Below are 15,000 nucleotides of genomic sequence, written 5' to 3' on the forward strand. Positions count from 1 at the left end.
GAGCAGGATCAATCAACAGGAATCCTCAGTGTGCCAATGTGGACAACTCAACCTTGGTTTACACTCCTCTTGCACCTTCTGATCGACAACCCCTTAACACTTCCCCAGACCGACAATCCTCTGTTCCTGCCCCACAGCAATGCAACTCATCTTCTCAGCAGACGGTTCCAATCAATGGCTTGCAAAGTATCAGGGAGTCCTTCCAACAGAGAGATCTTTCAAGCAAAGTTACCAGCATCATCCTGCAGTCTTGGTCAACTGGTACCCAAAAACAATATGCCTCATATATCAAGCAATGGCATGACTTTTGCTCAAAACGGGAAGTTAATTCATACAGCCCACCTTTAAATACAGTGCTGGATTTCCTAGTCAGCTTGCATGAACAAGGCTTATCGTACACTACCATAAACACAGCGAGAAGTGCTCTGTCAGCTATTATTCTTCCCACTGACAATGTCAAACTAGGAAGCCACTCCATTGTCTCCCACTTCATGAAATGCGTCTTCAAGAACAACCCACCTGCCCCACGTTATCACACTACAAGGGATCTTAGCCCAGTCCTTTCTTATTTGTCATCGTTGTCAAAGCCAAATCAATCTAGTCTGAAAACGTTGACTCTGAAGTTAGCGATGCTAATTGCACTTGTTTCAGCACAACGAGGGCAGAGCCACCATATGCTAGACATCCAGTTTATGAAAGAAGGGGACAGCTTTTTTGAGTTTGCTCTCCCAGAGCACATAAAACAAAGCCGACCGGGATATAAAGTACCAGCAGTGTTTTTACAAGCCTTCCCTGCAGACCAATCTCTCTGTGTATTTACCCACCTGAAAGAATATTTGCAGAGGACCAAGTGTTTGAGAGGTATTGAGACAAAGCTCTTCATTAGCCATGCAAAGCCACATCACCGTGCTTCTCGAGATACCATATCAAGGTGGATTCGTTCTGTAATGGCAGAGGCTGGTATTGATGTCACCACCTTTAAACCTCACAGTACAAGAGCAGCAGCAGCATCGAAAGCTAAAAATGTATCTCTACCAGTGAAGGAAATTTTAGACACTGCTGGCTGGTCTTCAGAAAGGACATTTGATCGCTTCTACAATAAACCCTTTCAAAAGGCTGGTGGTTTCGCTACATCTGTACTCACAATTGACTAACTAGAGCTGGACTTTGCTATCCCCCCGTAGTGAGGATGACTTGAAGTTTGTAATAGTTTAAACACTTTGCTATTTGGCCTACCTGTGTTTGCTTTGTTCCTATTGGGAAATGAACATCATGTATGTAGGACTTTCCCCATGTTTATGATTAAATTCATATTTTGTTCTATCATTTACTCTTCTCATGTGAATGTTTGGGCTTTAAAGTCTCATGGGATCCCTGTAGCAGTGGTGACGAAATAGAATTAGAAAATTAAACGAGACTTACCTGTAAGTTGAAGTTTGATTGGAATTCTATGAGTCACCTAATGCGACAAGGGATCACATGCCACCCTGGGCTATATTACCCCTCCCTACAGGGTGTTACTTTATACACACCCTGCTGCGTTACACATCCACTCACAACAATGGAGACAACTTGGTTTCCCCATTATATGACATTCACATTCGTGCCTTCAAAACTGATGTGCGCATGCGTGTTGCAATCTCATGTGGGGCCTTGTCACAGTAGGTGACTCATAGAATTCCAATGAAACTTCAACTTACAGGTAAGTCTCGTTTAATTTTCTAACATTGATTTATTTTGTTTTTTGCGCCCGCGTTGACTGCCGCTTGCCGTCCACAATTTCTGGCTACCAAGGAGTCGTCGAAGAGAGTAACAAAATGGGCAACCAAGTATTTTACTCATAAAAAACCCTGCTATCCTGTCCCTCAGACCAGAACGGAGTTTGCAAATGTAAACTTACGCGACCTCTACCCTCAGTAGAGATCGACCCCGAGATTGAAAGTCCTATGAAAGAATTTGTGGAGGAGTATCATCCATTGAGGCAAAGGACAGTTCGGGAGGAAGCTACCATGGACAGGGCAAGGGCTTTATGACCGGCCGTCTACATGGAGCAAAAAGATTCCGCTAAAGTGGAGTCGTTGGCGGGACTAGGTAACGATTTTACTTCTGGAAATCAGTCAGTAGGGCTCAGCAGCGACTAAAGAGCCATTCAAGCTACTTCGGAAGGTGAAAATGTGACACTAATATCACATTTGTTGACGACTGTATCATTGAAGTGGCAGTTGCTGAGGTGCAACACATGCAGAGGAATATGAAACGGACTCAGAGAACGACTTCTCTGACCGAGAGGATGAAAATATTACCCCAGTTACGGTTTCTAGATCTGGCCGGCCAGTTCGCACCCATCTTTGCTTGGATTTCTGAGGTACGCTTTCTCTAATAACCTTATTGAAAAGTAGACAAAAGAACGTTCCTCTCCGATCGTTTCATCGGAGCCAATCGCAATCGAAGCATTGTAAAACGAAACATAAAACCAGTAAATTGTGCTAGTGGACTCTTAACAAATTTGTTTTCTTTCTGATGATCTTCTTTCCAACATTTTGACTCGCTAAGTGGTTGCAAAGGAATGTTGTGCACGGGGAAACAAAAGTTTGCGTTCAGAAGAGTCGCAGAACTGACAAAAACCAGTTCTTATTTTATCAATTTTCGACTTCATTTTCGAGCTTTTGCCTTGTGTGACTTTTCATCCAAAAATATAGGGGCGGAAGTAATAATTAACATGCCGAGTTAATTATTAACAGTCATTTAACTGACAACTAACAAATGGCCAAAACTTTAACTGACAACTGATAAATGGCCGAAATTTTAACTAACAACTAACATCTGTACACCCCCATCCAGACCCTCCTCTTTGGTTTGTAAAGCATCAATTAAACGCAACAACAAAGCAAGAATTTAATATTTTCTGGGAGATAAAAGGACCATCTGCTAGCACACAAAATTTAAAAGCGGGATTTGCATCGCGCTATTGCGTACGAAGTCACCGAAGTTGCATAATTTTTCATTTGTTTACAAGGGGGGCGGGGGGGGGGCAACATCCATTCAGGCGTATCTTGCACACTTCGATTTTTCGGATAAAAACAAGCGCCATAGAACTTTTTGATATAATTTTCGAAAAAGGTTCACTAAAAGGGTCCTTTAGGAAAAATAAAACGAATTGAGAAATTTGCAACTGTCGGCGGATTCTCGATAGTTACGGTCAGTGGGCTCTTAAGCAGATACCAAGCACGAAAGAGTCAACAATTTCACAGAAAACTTCAATTAATGCGAACTTCTTGAACATTTCTCGATCTTTCGAACACATTATCTGTCACGTGACAACGTTTCTCTGGCCTAGTGCGATCTTTATCTCTTTTCAAAACCGATAATCAGCCTAAATAACGTTCGGCAAAACGACGTTTTTCAAGCGACGTTCAAATAATGGTTGTCTGGACCTCGTGAAGCTGACAGAAGAGCCACCAAACCGATTTTGCCGCCTTTCGCGTAAAATAAACATAGGCATGCTACGCATGCAGGAGTTATTTTTTTGGATACGTAGGTTGAAATGGGACACTATATAACTGATGTTGGTGTCGAATAATTGTTGACAAAAATAAACTGCATTGGTACAACGCTTCCTGCAGTCCCCTCCACAGCCCTAATTTGAACTTGTCACGCAACGCTATCCCTCTCTCCAACATTGCATGACGAGACTAAACAACAACCTGCTCGTAGGTTAAAATTGTGCTTATTGCCGTTCCTTCGTCAGAGACAAAGTCCTAGTTATTATTCTGACCATTAAGGGTCAGAATTAGAAATTCTGTTTAGTTTTTCCTGTGCAAGAAAATGCACAATAGCGTGCAGTTTTTAATTGGCGTAAAGGTAATGTGGTGGCATATCCAGGGAACGAGGTTGAGTTTTGGCATCGAGTGTCAGTCAGATTTGAAGTACTGGCCGCGCATCAACGATAAGCTTGTTACAGTTTATACTCATCTTTCGAGTGAACTTAAATATATTTATTTAAAGTACAAATCTAATTCTGTGAATCACTACTATTGTTAACGCACTGATGAAAACAACAACCCTTGGGAACAGTAATACAACCATCTTATGTAAACGTTGTCGATTGAAACCATCCGTAAATAAATATTGCGAACAAAACAATTGTACTTTTCTGACCAAAAAAAAAAAACTTGTGGAAGTCACTGCCACATATCTTTAATTTCAATCAGTCAAAAAAATTGAGGTCTATAAAATGCCTTCTGTGATATACCGTTCCGAGGCAAAAAAAACTTGAAAGGTTTGTTATTACTGTAAGCAAGAGAAATCCTTGTAAATAAAGTCATCGCGTTCAAATACAACTTTTTATTGAGTGATCCCGCCTTTCCTCCGGCGATTTTAGTAACTCCAAATTGTCATGGATGGCATCAACTTGTTCCGAAGTCTTAGTCTCCATAACTCTCCATGTTAACAAACCATGAAAAGCACTCGACAGCGATTTGCTAAAACAGCAAAGCCCTCAATTCGAACCAATTCAATTCAATCCGCCGATCCACAAATCCGGCCCAAATATAGGCTCCCTGTAGCTTCTTATTCAGTAACAGATGGTTGCCTCAAAATACTCTTCCATATAATTTTGCAGTGGAAAGCTCTATTTTATCTCTTACAGCCTCTGGACAAAGACATTTTCCGGTCTCCGTTGTTCGACCAAGTGAAAGTAGATTGAACCAAGAGAAAGTATCGTTCTTCAAAAGATAATAGGGACCTTACGCAGCCACGACGGCGACGGCAACGAGGACGTGGAAAAACAAGAGATCTAATTGGCAGAACAATAGCTCAGCACGTGCGTTTTGAAAATTTGTACATTTCTTAGCCGTCCTATGCAAAACAACAACGTGAAATCGCCAAAATTTGCGTCGTCTGCGAACCGAAACCGCGACGGCAAATTATTTTAATTTCCATTTGGAACTCAACGCTACTTTTATACGTCATGCTGAAGTTGAGCTGTGGCGCCGTATAAGACAGTAAGCTCCTGCAACCATTTTTGAAATTCTAACTAAGAGTAGAAATTAATTTTTTAATCGAAATCTTCCTCGGCGTTGCCGTCCTGATTGCGTAAGGTCCCTAATAAGGTGGGCTACTTGATTGGTTGTTGCCTATCTGGACTTTGCCCTTTGCGTGCGAAATACGTGATAAAATGCAGGTTGTTTACAAGAAATTGACATGCAATGGGGTAAAGTCCAGGTTAGCTATAAGCGAATTTTATTGGTAGAAAACGTCTAAGCACGTGAGAGTTGCGTGGAAAATTAACCGACCGCACCATTCTGTCCCTTGTGAAATATTTTTCATTGAGGTAGATTTATGTCATAAAATTTGCGTTGTTTACTGGAAAATGGCATTTCATGATCTAAAAAAATCTAATCCATACTGGCGAGTAATAGTAACACGCAATTGTAACGGGAAAGTATCGTTTAAGCAATATTTAATTAATGGAAGACTTTTAGAAGCAAAGAAACGGATATGTAACATGGCAGTCGACGCAGAAAGTAAATGTAACTTGGTGGTCGTTTCAACCGCTGCTAAAAGAACAACCATATGGCAAAAAAAAGATCATCAATCAAATATGATTTACGCAAATATCTTGCGCAAGATTTACCAGAGTCAGTAAAACTAGCCTTTCCGAAACAACATGCTATAGCGCTAAATTCGTGTTAGGCCTCCAGCTGACGGTGTATGCGTCGTAAGTGAAGGAGCGGTACACAAAACATGCACGTTTTAACTCGCTAATCGGTAGACAAAGTTCCCTGACGACCTTTCAAATCCAGACAGATCATAGCGATAAAATCCTCACGAAGGACATGAGCCATTACATTGAATAGATGATCTTACAACTCTTGTAGATGTCATCTTACCTCGTTCCTTGAGCGAAATTCAAAATTGGAGTCGCTGATTAACTCATATAAAGCAATGAAATATCCTGAAGTTGCTCCTATCAACATCTGAAGTAATATTTGATTCAAAATTCTTCTCATGTTCCGCTCAGTCTCCTTCAGAAGGAAGAATAAGCATAGTCGTACAACGATCACAACTCCACCACTTTCCCAACACGACTAATACATTTCCTTAATTCGCGAACCGCTCTCTCCTACTCAAGCGTTGATTCGCTGAAATTTGAAGACCTGTCAAACCACAAATTAGCAAGAACGCTCTGATTGGTGTGACATCGAAAAATACTACAATCTGATTGGTTTGTGATACACCAAAAAATTGGCCCAATCACATTGCGTGGAGATACACCAAAAAAAAGATGCGCCAATCAGATTGCTTAGAGATACACCAAATTGCACTGATCAGATTACACTACACCACAATACACCAATCTATACGCTAACATATAGTTATTTTTTTTTTAAAAAAATAACTCAATTATTTTTTTTTTTAAAAAAATAACTCAAAAAAAAAAAAACTCAAAAATGCAGTGGAACTCAAAGTATTTTTTTCTAGAAATAGTTCATCCATACCTCTATTCTAACAAAGTTTGGGGATTTTCTCGTTTTTCATTTTGCACACCTTCAGGCGATAGTTGGGGATGGCTGCTCTTAATGCAATTAAGGCCCGAGAAACGTTGTCACGTGACAGATAATGTGTTCGAAAGGTCGAGAAATCCTCAAGAAATTCGCATAAAGCTCTAATGAGCGAATTTCTTCATTTTATTATCACAAACAGATAACAAGAAATTTGCCGACAATATTTGAAAAATTCTGGAATATTTCCATTTTCGTTATTCCCGGGGCGAGACTGGGTTTCCAAGCGCTCGAAAACAAGAGAAGAATCCGCCCTACGGCTTGGTGCTTTCATCTGTTCTGTGGAGCTTGGATGGATAATTTTATGAAACACTTGCACTCGTTTTGAGACTCAACTGTTTTTGACGCAAGCCCGTCACTAATTGTGTCCCAAATTGGTTCTTTCCGTTCAAGCGTTTTTACTCGTATAAAGTTTATCATGTTTGTTAAGCCTGTCCCAACTGCCCTCGGGAACGTTTGAGAGCAACTTCTTGGGGTTTGGAGCAGACTTTTGCAGCTCTGGCAACCTCTTGCAATTGATGTTTTTCAGGGCAGTTTTTGAGAAAAATATAGGTTTTAAGCAGATACCAAACACGAAAGAGTCAACAATTTCACAGAAAAATTCAATTAATGCGAATTTCTTGAGGATTTCTCGACCTTTCAACACATTATCTGTCACGTGACAACGTTTCTCAGGCCTGGTGCGATCTTTATCTTATATCAAAACCGATAATCAGCCAGAATGACGTCAGATGAACCATCGGTTTTTTTCCATTAGACTCTTGCCTACATTTTCGTAGTTGGCGATAGTCATGAGCAAGTAAGTTATAGTTCCAAGAAGCAGGAGATTGAGAAGTGAAGTGTGAGTATGACGGAGGGTTTCAGAAGGATGATGGCTTTTACGGCTAACGGTTAAAATTATTGTCATTTTACGTCGATCAGTTAATTTCTTTCCTTGACGGTTAACAGTAATGGGGGAGGGGAACTACTTCCCATACATTCTCTTAAATGACATCGAAACGATGTTCTCCCAACTTGCAAAGCAATCTCACTAAAGATTTAGTTATTATTTTGAAACCCCAAACATGTGGACGATAGGAATGGTTTTTTTTTTCTAATCGGAATTTTCTAAAAGACAGGAAGAATGGCGGCAACTGAATCTTTCCCACACTTAAAATATCTCGCCGAGGTAGATGAACCCTTTATTTAAAGTAACAGCAAGCAAACTTCGCAGAGGTGTTTGTACGATTTTTATCGAAGCTTGGAACTTTGAGTCGCAACTTACACCTCCCGACGAAGACATTTCCCACATTAACTCGGATTTGTTGCTTATCAAAACTAAAGTTCCTCGCATCCTCGAATGGGCCTCGCCAAAGTAAAATCAACAAACAGGAAAAAGAAAAGAGCGTATCCATAAAATACATAAGCATGATATGTTGGCCGGCTGTGCTAGAAATTGGTCGAAACCACAACATATTTTTATATATCCTTACATGTTCTCCTTCTTATTTTAGTGTGATTAAAAACATTATGGAGAACAAGTTGGAAGCTGGACATATATTAGTTCACATATATGACTGGCATTTCACATATATGATTTCGGTCAATAAGATGTTTATTATGTGGCTGTGTCTTATATGCCAATTTTTTATATTCTTTGTACCTTTTTTTTCTAGACCGGTCTAGATGGGAAAATCTAGACTGCTTTCAATATTGATTTCAGCCAATCAAATCCGTGAATTCGGTAGTTCCCAGCACTTGTGAGACGCAGCCATATAATAAAGCTTTTCTAATTCTAATTTACTAATCACTTCACGTACACCTCCGCCAATGTCACCTATTGCATAACTTGCACTTATTGCAAAAAGATAAACATTGGTGAGACAGAAAGGCGACTAGGTGACCGATTCCGAAAACAGCTTCGCGACGTAGAAAGAAATGACAAAAATGTATCCAAACCAGTTGCTAGATATTTTAATCTCCCTAATTATTCTAAGCAGCACATGGCAGTCTGCATCCTTTCCTTACGTCTTGGAAGTTCGGAAAGCCGAGAAACTCTAGCGCAAAAATATATCTTTCAAATCGGTTCTCTTAATCTCTACGGTATCAACTGACGCTTTCATTAAACTATTTTTCTTTTGATTTTCTTTTCACCATATTCATAGTTAGTAGAGGGGACTGGTCACCTCTACTAACTATGCCATATTCCCCCCAATAGCGTAGCTCCATTTTCCGCATATTAACGCACACACAACCCACAATTCTTCCACTCGCTCTGGCGAAGGGCTAACGCTCGAAACGTCAGCTTTGAAACTCTTTACAGTGGCTAATTTACATTATCAACTCAGTTGATATAACCAAATTACCTTGATTGCTTTTACACCTCGTTTCAATCTTTTTAAAAAGAAATTTAATACCACAAAATTTATTTCGAAATCAATTTTTGCTGAAAAACCAAAGAGATTCGAGAGCGAAAGAGAAGAAAGATTCGGAATTAATATTTATCGCCAAAAGGTTGTGACCGAATTTTTTACTCAAAAACTCTGCCCAGCCGGCAAAATGAGATATATTTGTGAAAAACTGAAAAGAAGCGTGAGATGTTCTGCAAAATGACTCAGAATACTGCCCGGAACCAATCAGATTGCAGGATTTGTAGAATACCTACCACCCGCTCACGAACTGAGAAAAAAATAAGCCTGGTTATTACATAACGTGAAGGCTAGTATGTATTCCTCCAATCAATTCCACTTTGCTATATTAGACTTCGCTTCATCAAATCTCATTTCCTTGTAAACAAACAAACAAAGTTTCACATGGAACTAAATGCTGCTGTTAGTGAATTTTCCACGGAATTCTCCCTTGTTTTGACGTTGTCTACAAATCAAATTCGCTTTCAGCTTGGAGTTAGCCCCATCTCGTGCATTTTATCACATATTTCACACTCATAAAGCAAAGTTCAGATAGGCAATAACCAATCAAGGAGACCTCTTTGAAATATGATCCTTTCCCTTTTGTGTATCGTCACTCATTCGAAGAAGGTACAGAGATCGCAATATAGAGTTTCTGTTTACTTTTTTTTTTAATTCTCTTTAAGTTAAGGTAAAGTAATACGATATTTTCGTTCTTTCAGTTGAAAGTTATGCTCTTTCCCTCTTACGAAAACGAAAACATCAGTTACACAAACTGTCCCACCCAAGCCCACCTATCCAACAGAAATAACTTTTGCATGCATAGCCTATGTTTATGAGTTAGCTGATGAGTTAGCTCACTTCAAAAGGAGCGCCACGTTTGTGACGATAGTTGATAAAAGTTTGTGATTTTCTTCATGCTGTTTTTCTTTAGGGATCAAAACTGAATGACAAGGTAATTATTAAACTAATGAAGACAAAATTAAAACTTCTTATCGTTAGAGTAATGAATTTCAACAAGTTTGTTCTCCAGTTTCAGATTTAACTGAAAACAACATGTTAAACATAAAGATAGTCAAAGGTGGCTGCCGTGGACGTGAAGCCGTTACATTTGGAGTGGTAGGTATTTTGCTGGTCGATTTTCTAGGAAAAAATCCTCTGTTCCAAATATTTGACTTATGCAGAGACCTTACTTAAAATTGGGAAACTATGTTCCTAGCTTCAGACTCACCGTTAAGCCTCTTTCATTCCTTAGTTGATAATATTCATCGTGCTTTTTCACTTATCGGCGACTTCAATCGTATCCTTTTAATGAAGACTAAATCTAGTTTTTCTGTTCCTGATAGAGTTAGTTTTGAATGGAAATCTAAAACAATGTAGAAACAGCACAAAGTCTGGCCATATTTGCAATTGTAAGCTTATAAAAGATTCAGAAGAACTTAGAGAAAATATGTCAGAAGGTTACAAAACACTATTTGTCCAGCTTTGCTCAATGCAAAAGTTAGAATATTTTCATTCCTTTTCCCTTTTCATGAGCTTTTTGATTACTTATTCATTCATGTATTTCGTGAGCCCACATGCCGCGGGTGACATCAAATTTGAAACCTCTCAAATTTTTATTGAGGGTCAAAGAGAACGACTCCATCGTCAATGCTGCTCTTACAAGCTTTTACAATCGCTAACCATCTTGTATATGTTGTAGTGGCTGCGAGCATGTTCCACACTGGTAAAAAGCAAAATAAAGACACTAGCCAGAGTGCAGTCAGCTAGTTACTCATCCAGTGACTTTTCCAATGACTTGAGCGACGAGAAACTCCCCTCCGAGGAGCTGAAAAGCCCAGTTTGTTCATACAACGAATGGGATCCTCTTGAAGAAGTCATCGTGGGACGCGTTGAAGGTGAATTTTTCGCCTTTATTTAATCGTAAACTGGAGTGCTGACTAATGGTTAACATTTGTTAATTTCCTTTCTAGTTTTCTGAAAGATGTGCGCTCTTTTTCAGAAAAGAATTGTTGATATGAATATCTTTGAATCAGTGAACAATCAAAGAGCTGAGTGACAGATGTTGTCTTTGCATTACACTCTCTTTCTCCAGGGGCGACCGTGCCCGAGTTTTCGTTAGAAGTGAAAGCAATTATCGATGAAAAAGAGTGGCCATTTTTCAAAGCTTTTGGTGGCCAATCGTTTCCGGTGGAACATCTTGAAAAAGCGCACCTGGAAATCGAAGAACTCTGCAGCATTCTACAACACGAAGGAGTAAAAGTTCGCCGACCTGAGCCAATTGACTTCTCAGAGGTAATAGAAAAAAATCCTAAGTTCGAAGTCTGGTGAAAACTCGACTAAATATTAATTGTTATAAAGTCTCTCTGTAGAGATCATCACCTCAACCAAATAGCTATGATCCATAGCCGAATAACGATATTGCTAATTAGTGCCGAATAAAACTGGAAAAAGACTTGAAATCTGTATGAATCCATACCATTTGGTAATCAATTTTTTTGTCATCTTTGGTAGTTTTCAATCTTTTTTGTAGATGATGTCTCACCACTCCTTTTAAAATGTACAACTTGATTCCACTAAGTCTCCAAACCTTAAACTATGAATTCAAATTGTTGTCTATTTTTCTCTATACAGAAAACTCCTAAAGGTTGAGCAATTGTACTCTGATGGGGAATACAACGCCAATTTTTCCCATTATTTTTTTTTCGGGGGTTTTTAGCATCATTTACAGTCTGAAAGATTTTTTTCCATGTTTTGTACTTATATGCTTTAGTTATCACAAAGTAACATGTAATATCACGTGGATAGCTTTAAATTCTTAGGCTAAAGCTTTAAATAGTACATATCTTACATGTATCGATATTAAGAGGGAATGAGGTTATGGTCTCATGTTGATACCCATTCCATATAAGGAACTGTGATATGATTATGGGCTCATTAGCGATGGGAATTTTATGAAGTGAGCATCTGGAAATGCAAGGACCCTCGTAACCAGGCCAGAAAATGGGAAGTGCCCTTCTCTTTTAATTCATGATTTAATTTGATTCCCATTTCTTCCTATTTAATTTCTAGGAGTACAAAGGGGAACCTTTTTGTATTTTGGAGCATTGAATGTCTGTCCACTCCGCTCAGAAAAAGTGATGATACCCCGTTATTCTTGAAATTGAAAATGAAACCCCACCTTCCAACTACTTAAAGATCCTCTCGACTCCCCATTATTCTCCCCGTCTTGCGCCTTCAAGATGTGACTGATAAATGACACCTAAATTGTTATGAATAAACTCTTGAGTAGCTTGCAGGTAGAGCAGTGTAGGGCAGTGGAAAATCGCTTTTTGGAGTTCGACTTCAAGGCTTGACTAAATGTAAATTTGAAATGTCTTCACCAGGTCTACAAAACTCCGGACTTCCAAACATCCGGGTTGTACGCGGCCATGCCACGTGACATTCTTCTCGTAGTTGGCGAGGAAATCATAGAGGCGCCTATGGCATGGCGGTCTCGATTCTTTGAGTACCGCGCCTATAGGTCCCTGCTTAAGGAATACTTTAGGGGTGGTGCTAAGTGGACGACTGCTCCTAAGCCCCTCATGAGCGACGACCTATATGATGAGGTACGGACGTGAATGATGGTTAATCCTTGGCTTGAAAAATATCTTTTTTATTCTTTTAACGAGATTGTCAAGCTTGTTTTGCATTAATTTATCGCTATCACTGGTATGATAAATCAGATGCAATGAATATATGAAGTTCATATATCTTGAACTGCGGTATTAGATACGAATGATGCACGATCCTCGCAGTAGATAGTGCTATTTATGCAATAGCGAAAATCAGACCTGAAAAAAATCAGGCCTGTACGGGATTCGAACCACTGACCTGTGCGATACTAGTGCAGCGCTCTACCAACTGAGCTAACAAGCCAACTGCCGTGGGAGCAGGCCGTTAAGTTGATTCGTAATAAACCCGTGAAAGTGATAAATCAGATGCAATGAATATATGAAGTTCATATATTTTGAACTGCGGTATTAGATACATATGATGCACGATCCTCGCAGTAGATAGCGCTATTTATGCAATAGCGAAAATCAGACCTGAAAAAAATCAGGCCTGTACGGGATTCGACCCACTGACCTCTGCGATACTAGTGCAGCGCTCTACCAATTGAGCTAACAAGCCAACTGGGAGCAGGCCGTTAAGTTGATTCGTAATAAACTCGTGAAAATGATAAATCAGATGCAGTGAATATATGAAGTTCATATATTTTGAACTTCGGTATTAGATACGTATGATGCACGATCCTCGCAGTAGATAGCGCTATTTATGCAATAGCGAAAATCAGACCTGAAAAAAATCAGGCCTGTACGGGATTCGAACCACTGACCTCTGCGATACTAGTGCATCATACGTACCTATAACCGCAGTTCAAAATATATGAACTTCATATATTTATCGTATCTGATTTATCATCACGGGTTGATTACGAATCAACTTAGCGGCCTGCTTCCAGTTGGCTTGTTAGCTCAATTGGTAGAGCGCTGCACTAGTATCGCAGAGGTCAGTGGTTCGAATCCCGTACAAGCCTGATTTTTTTCAGGTCTGAATTTCGCTATTGCATAAATAGCGCTATCTACTGCGAGGATCGTGCATCATACGTAACTAGTATGATAGTTTGTAAAACATAAAATCACTGCATGGAATTCCGTTTTTATTGTCATAACTTTCAGAACTATACCATACGGTCAGTGGAGGACCGCCAGAAGCTGGCTGCTCCAGGACAGTTTGTTACTACAGAATTTGAACCCTGTTTTGATGCCGCTGACTTCATCCGAGCAGGACGTGATATATTTGTTCAAAGGAGTCATGTAAAGCTAACATGATATTCCCAAAAAAATCTTACTGCTCATTGAAACACACTTTGATTAACAGTTTTATCGTTGTCAATAATGAAGCCCTCTACTCGGTCGTATGCATTTTTTTTTCTCTTAAGACATATCAACACGGTATATTGAACATAAGTCAGATGTGGATTCACATAAGGTAGAAGTAACACACAAGTTGAGAAGTATTCGAAAACTTGAAGTTGTCGCACAATGCATTTATTTCGTTAATTCCATGCCGTTCAAAGTATTTCTGTCCTCTATCTGATAAAGAATCTTAAAAATAATATGGTATTGTTTTGTCTTAGTAGTAGAAAGAAAGAAATCTGAGTGCCCTTATATCCCCTAATGTACCATCTTTCTCGTCGTATTTACTCATAATTCAGCTTGATAAATTAACTGCCTCATTCGTTGCGACAGGTCACAAACAACCTTGGCATTGAATGGATGAGGCGACATCTTGGAGAGCGTGGATATCGTGTGCATAAAATATCCTTTGATGATCCCAATCCGATGCACATTGACGCTACTTTCAACATCATTGGACCCGGACTGGTTCTATCCAATCCTGAAATGCCTTGTCATCAGATCGACATGTTCCATAAGGCTGGGTGGACTGTAGTCAAGCCACCCTTACCTCTTATACCAGACTCACACACTATGTGGATGTCGTCCAAGTGGCTGTCCATGAATGTTCTCATGTTAGATCCGAACAGGGTCGTAGTGGACAAAAACGAGACAACTACGCAAAAGGTGAAAAAAACTTTATTTGATGCATAAGAAGTGAAACAAATTGCATATGAGGTTTTCACTTCGAAATTCTTTTTAGGAGCCAAGATATCGAGTGATTTTTAGCATGGCAGTTACTACCACGGAAACGTCCGAATTCGAAATAAAATCTAGTTTTATTCACTTACCTAAAAGTTTTGAATCAACCTTGTTGAAAATTCAGATGCACACAGCATGCAAACTGGAATATATATCTTCACCTTTAGGTACAAACGGCTGAAAGCAGATTGTAAAAATCTAGTCGGCCCACGTTTGACATTTTTCGTAAAGAGCATCCATAACCTCTTTACTATTGGGTTGGAGATCATAGTCTTAAATAAGAATGAAACCTTGAAATAAAGGCTTGAGTTTTGTACAGTATTAACACGGATTTCAGATAAGAGACTA

The 15,000-nt window shown here is 39.4% G+C and overlaps 1 protein-coding gene and 1 long non-coding RNA gene across 2 annotated transcripts in view; one reads left to right on the forward strand and one right to left on the reverse strand.

The window, feature by feature from the left end:
* Positions 1 to 3,920: 3,920 nt before the first annotated feature.
* On the reverse strand, positions 3,921 to 6,392 carry LOC148740745 (uncharacterized). Its single transcript, XR_015994435.1, has 2 exons — positions 5,892 to 6,392; positions 3,921 to 5,558 (listed from the first exon to the last, which is right to left on the reverse strand). It is a non-coding gene; the product is annotated as an uncharacterized LOC148740745 (long non-coding RNA).
* A 929-nt stretch (positions 6,393 to 7,321) lies between these two features.
* The window catches only part of LOC111335285 (glycine amidinotransferase, mitochondrial), an 8,231-nt gene continuing 552 nt past the window's right edge, over positions 7,322 to 15,000 (forward strand). The window contains exons 1-7 of the mRNA XM_088730243.1: positions 7,322 to 7,404; positions 9,984 to 10,069; positions 10,653 to 10,848; positions 11,046 to 11,245; positions 12,337 to 12,558; positions 13,672 to 13,809; positions 14,245 to 14,577. Of these exons, the coding sequence (XP_088586369.1) occupies positions 10,007 to 10,069; positions 10,653 to 10,848; positions 11,046 to 11,245; positions 12,337 to 12,558; positions 13,672 to 13,809; positions 14,245 to 14,577 (1,152 nt within the window). The 5' untranslated portion in view covers positions 7,322 to 7,404; positions 9,984 to 10,006. The remainder of the gene's footprint in view (positions 7,405 to 9,983; positions 10,070 to 10,652; positions 10,849 to 11,045; positions 11,246 to 12,336; positions 12,559 to 13,671; positions 13,810 to 14,244; positions 14,578 to 15,000) is intronic.

The sequence above is a fragment of the Stylophora pistillata genome, chromosome 1 (assembly GCF_964205215.1).
Source record: "Stylophora pistillata chromosome 1, jaStyPist1.2, whole genome shotgun sequence".
NCBI lineage: Eukaryota > Metazoa > Cnidaria > Anthozoa > Scleractinia > Pocilloporidae > Stylophora > Stylophora pistillata.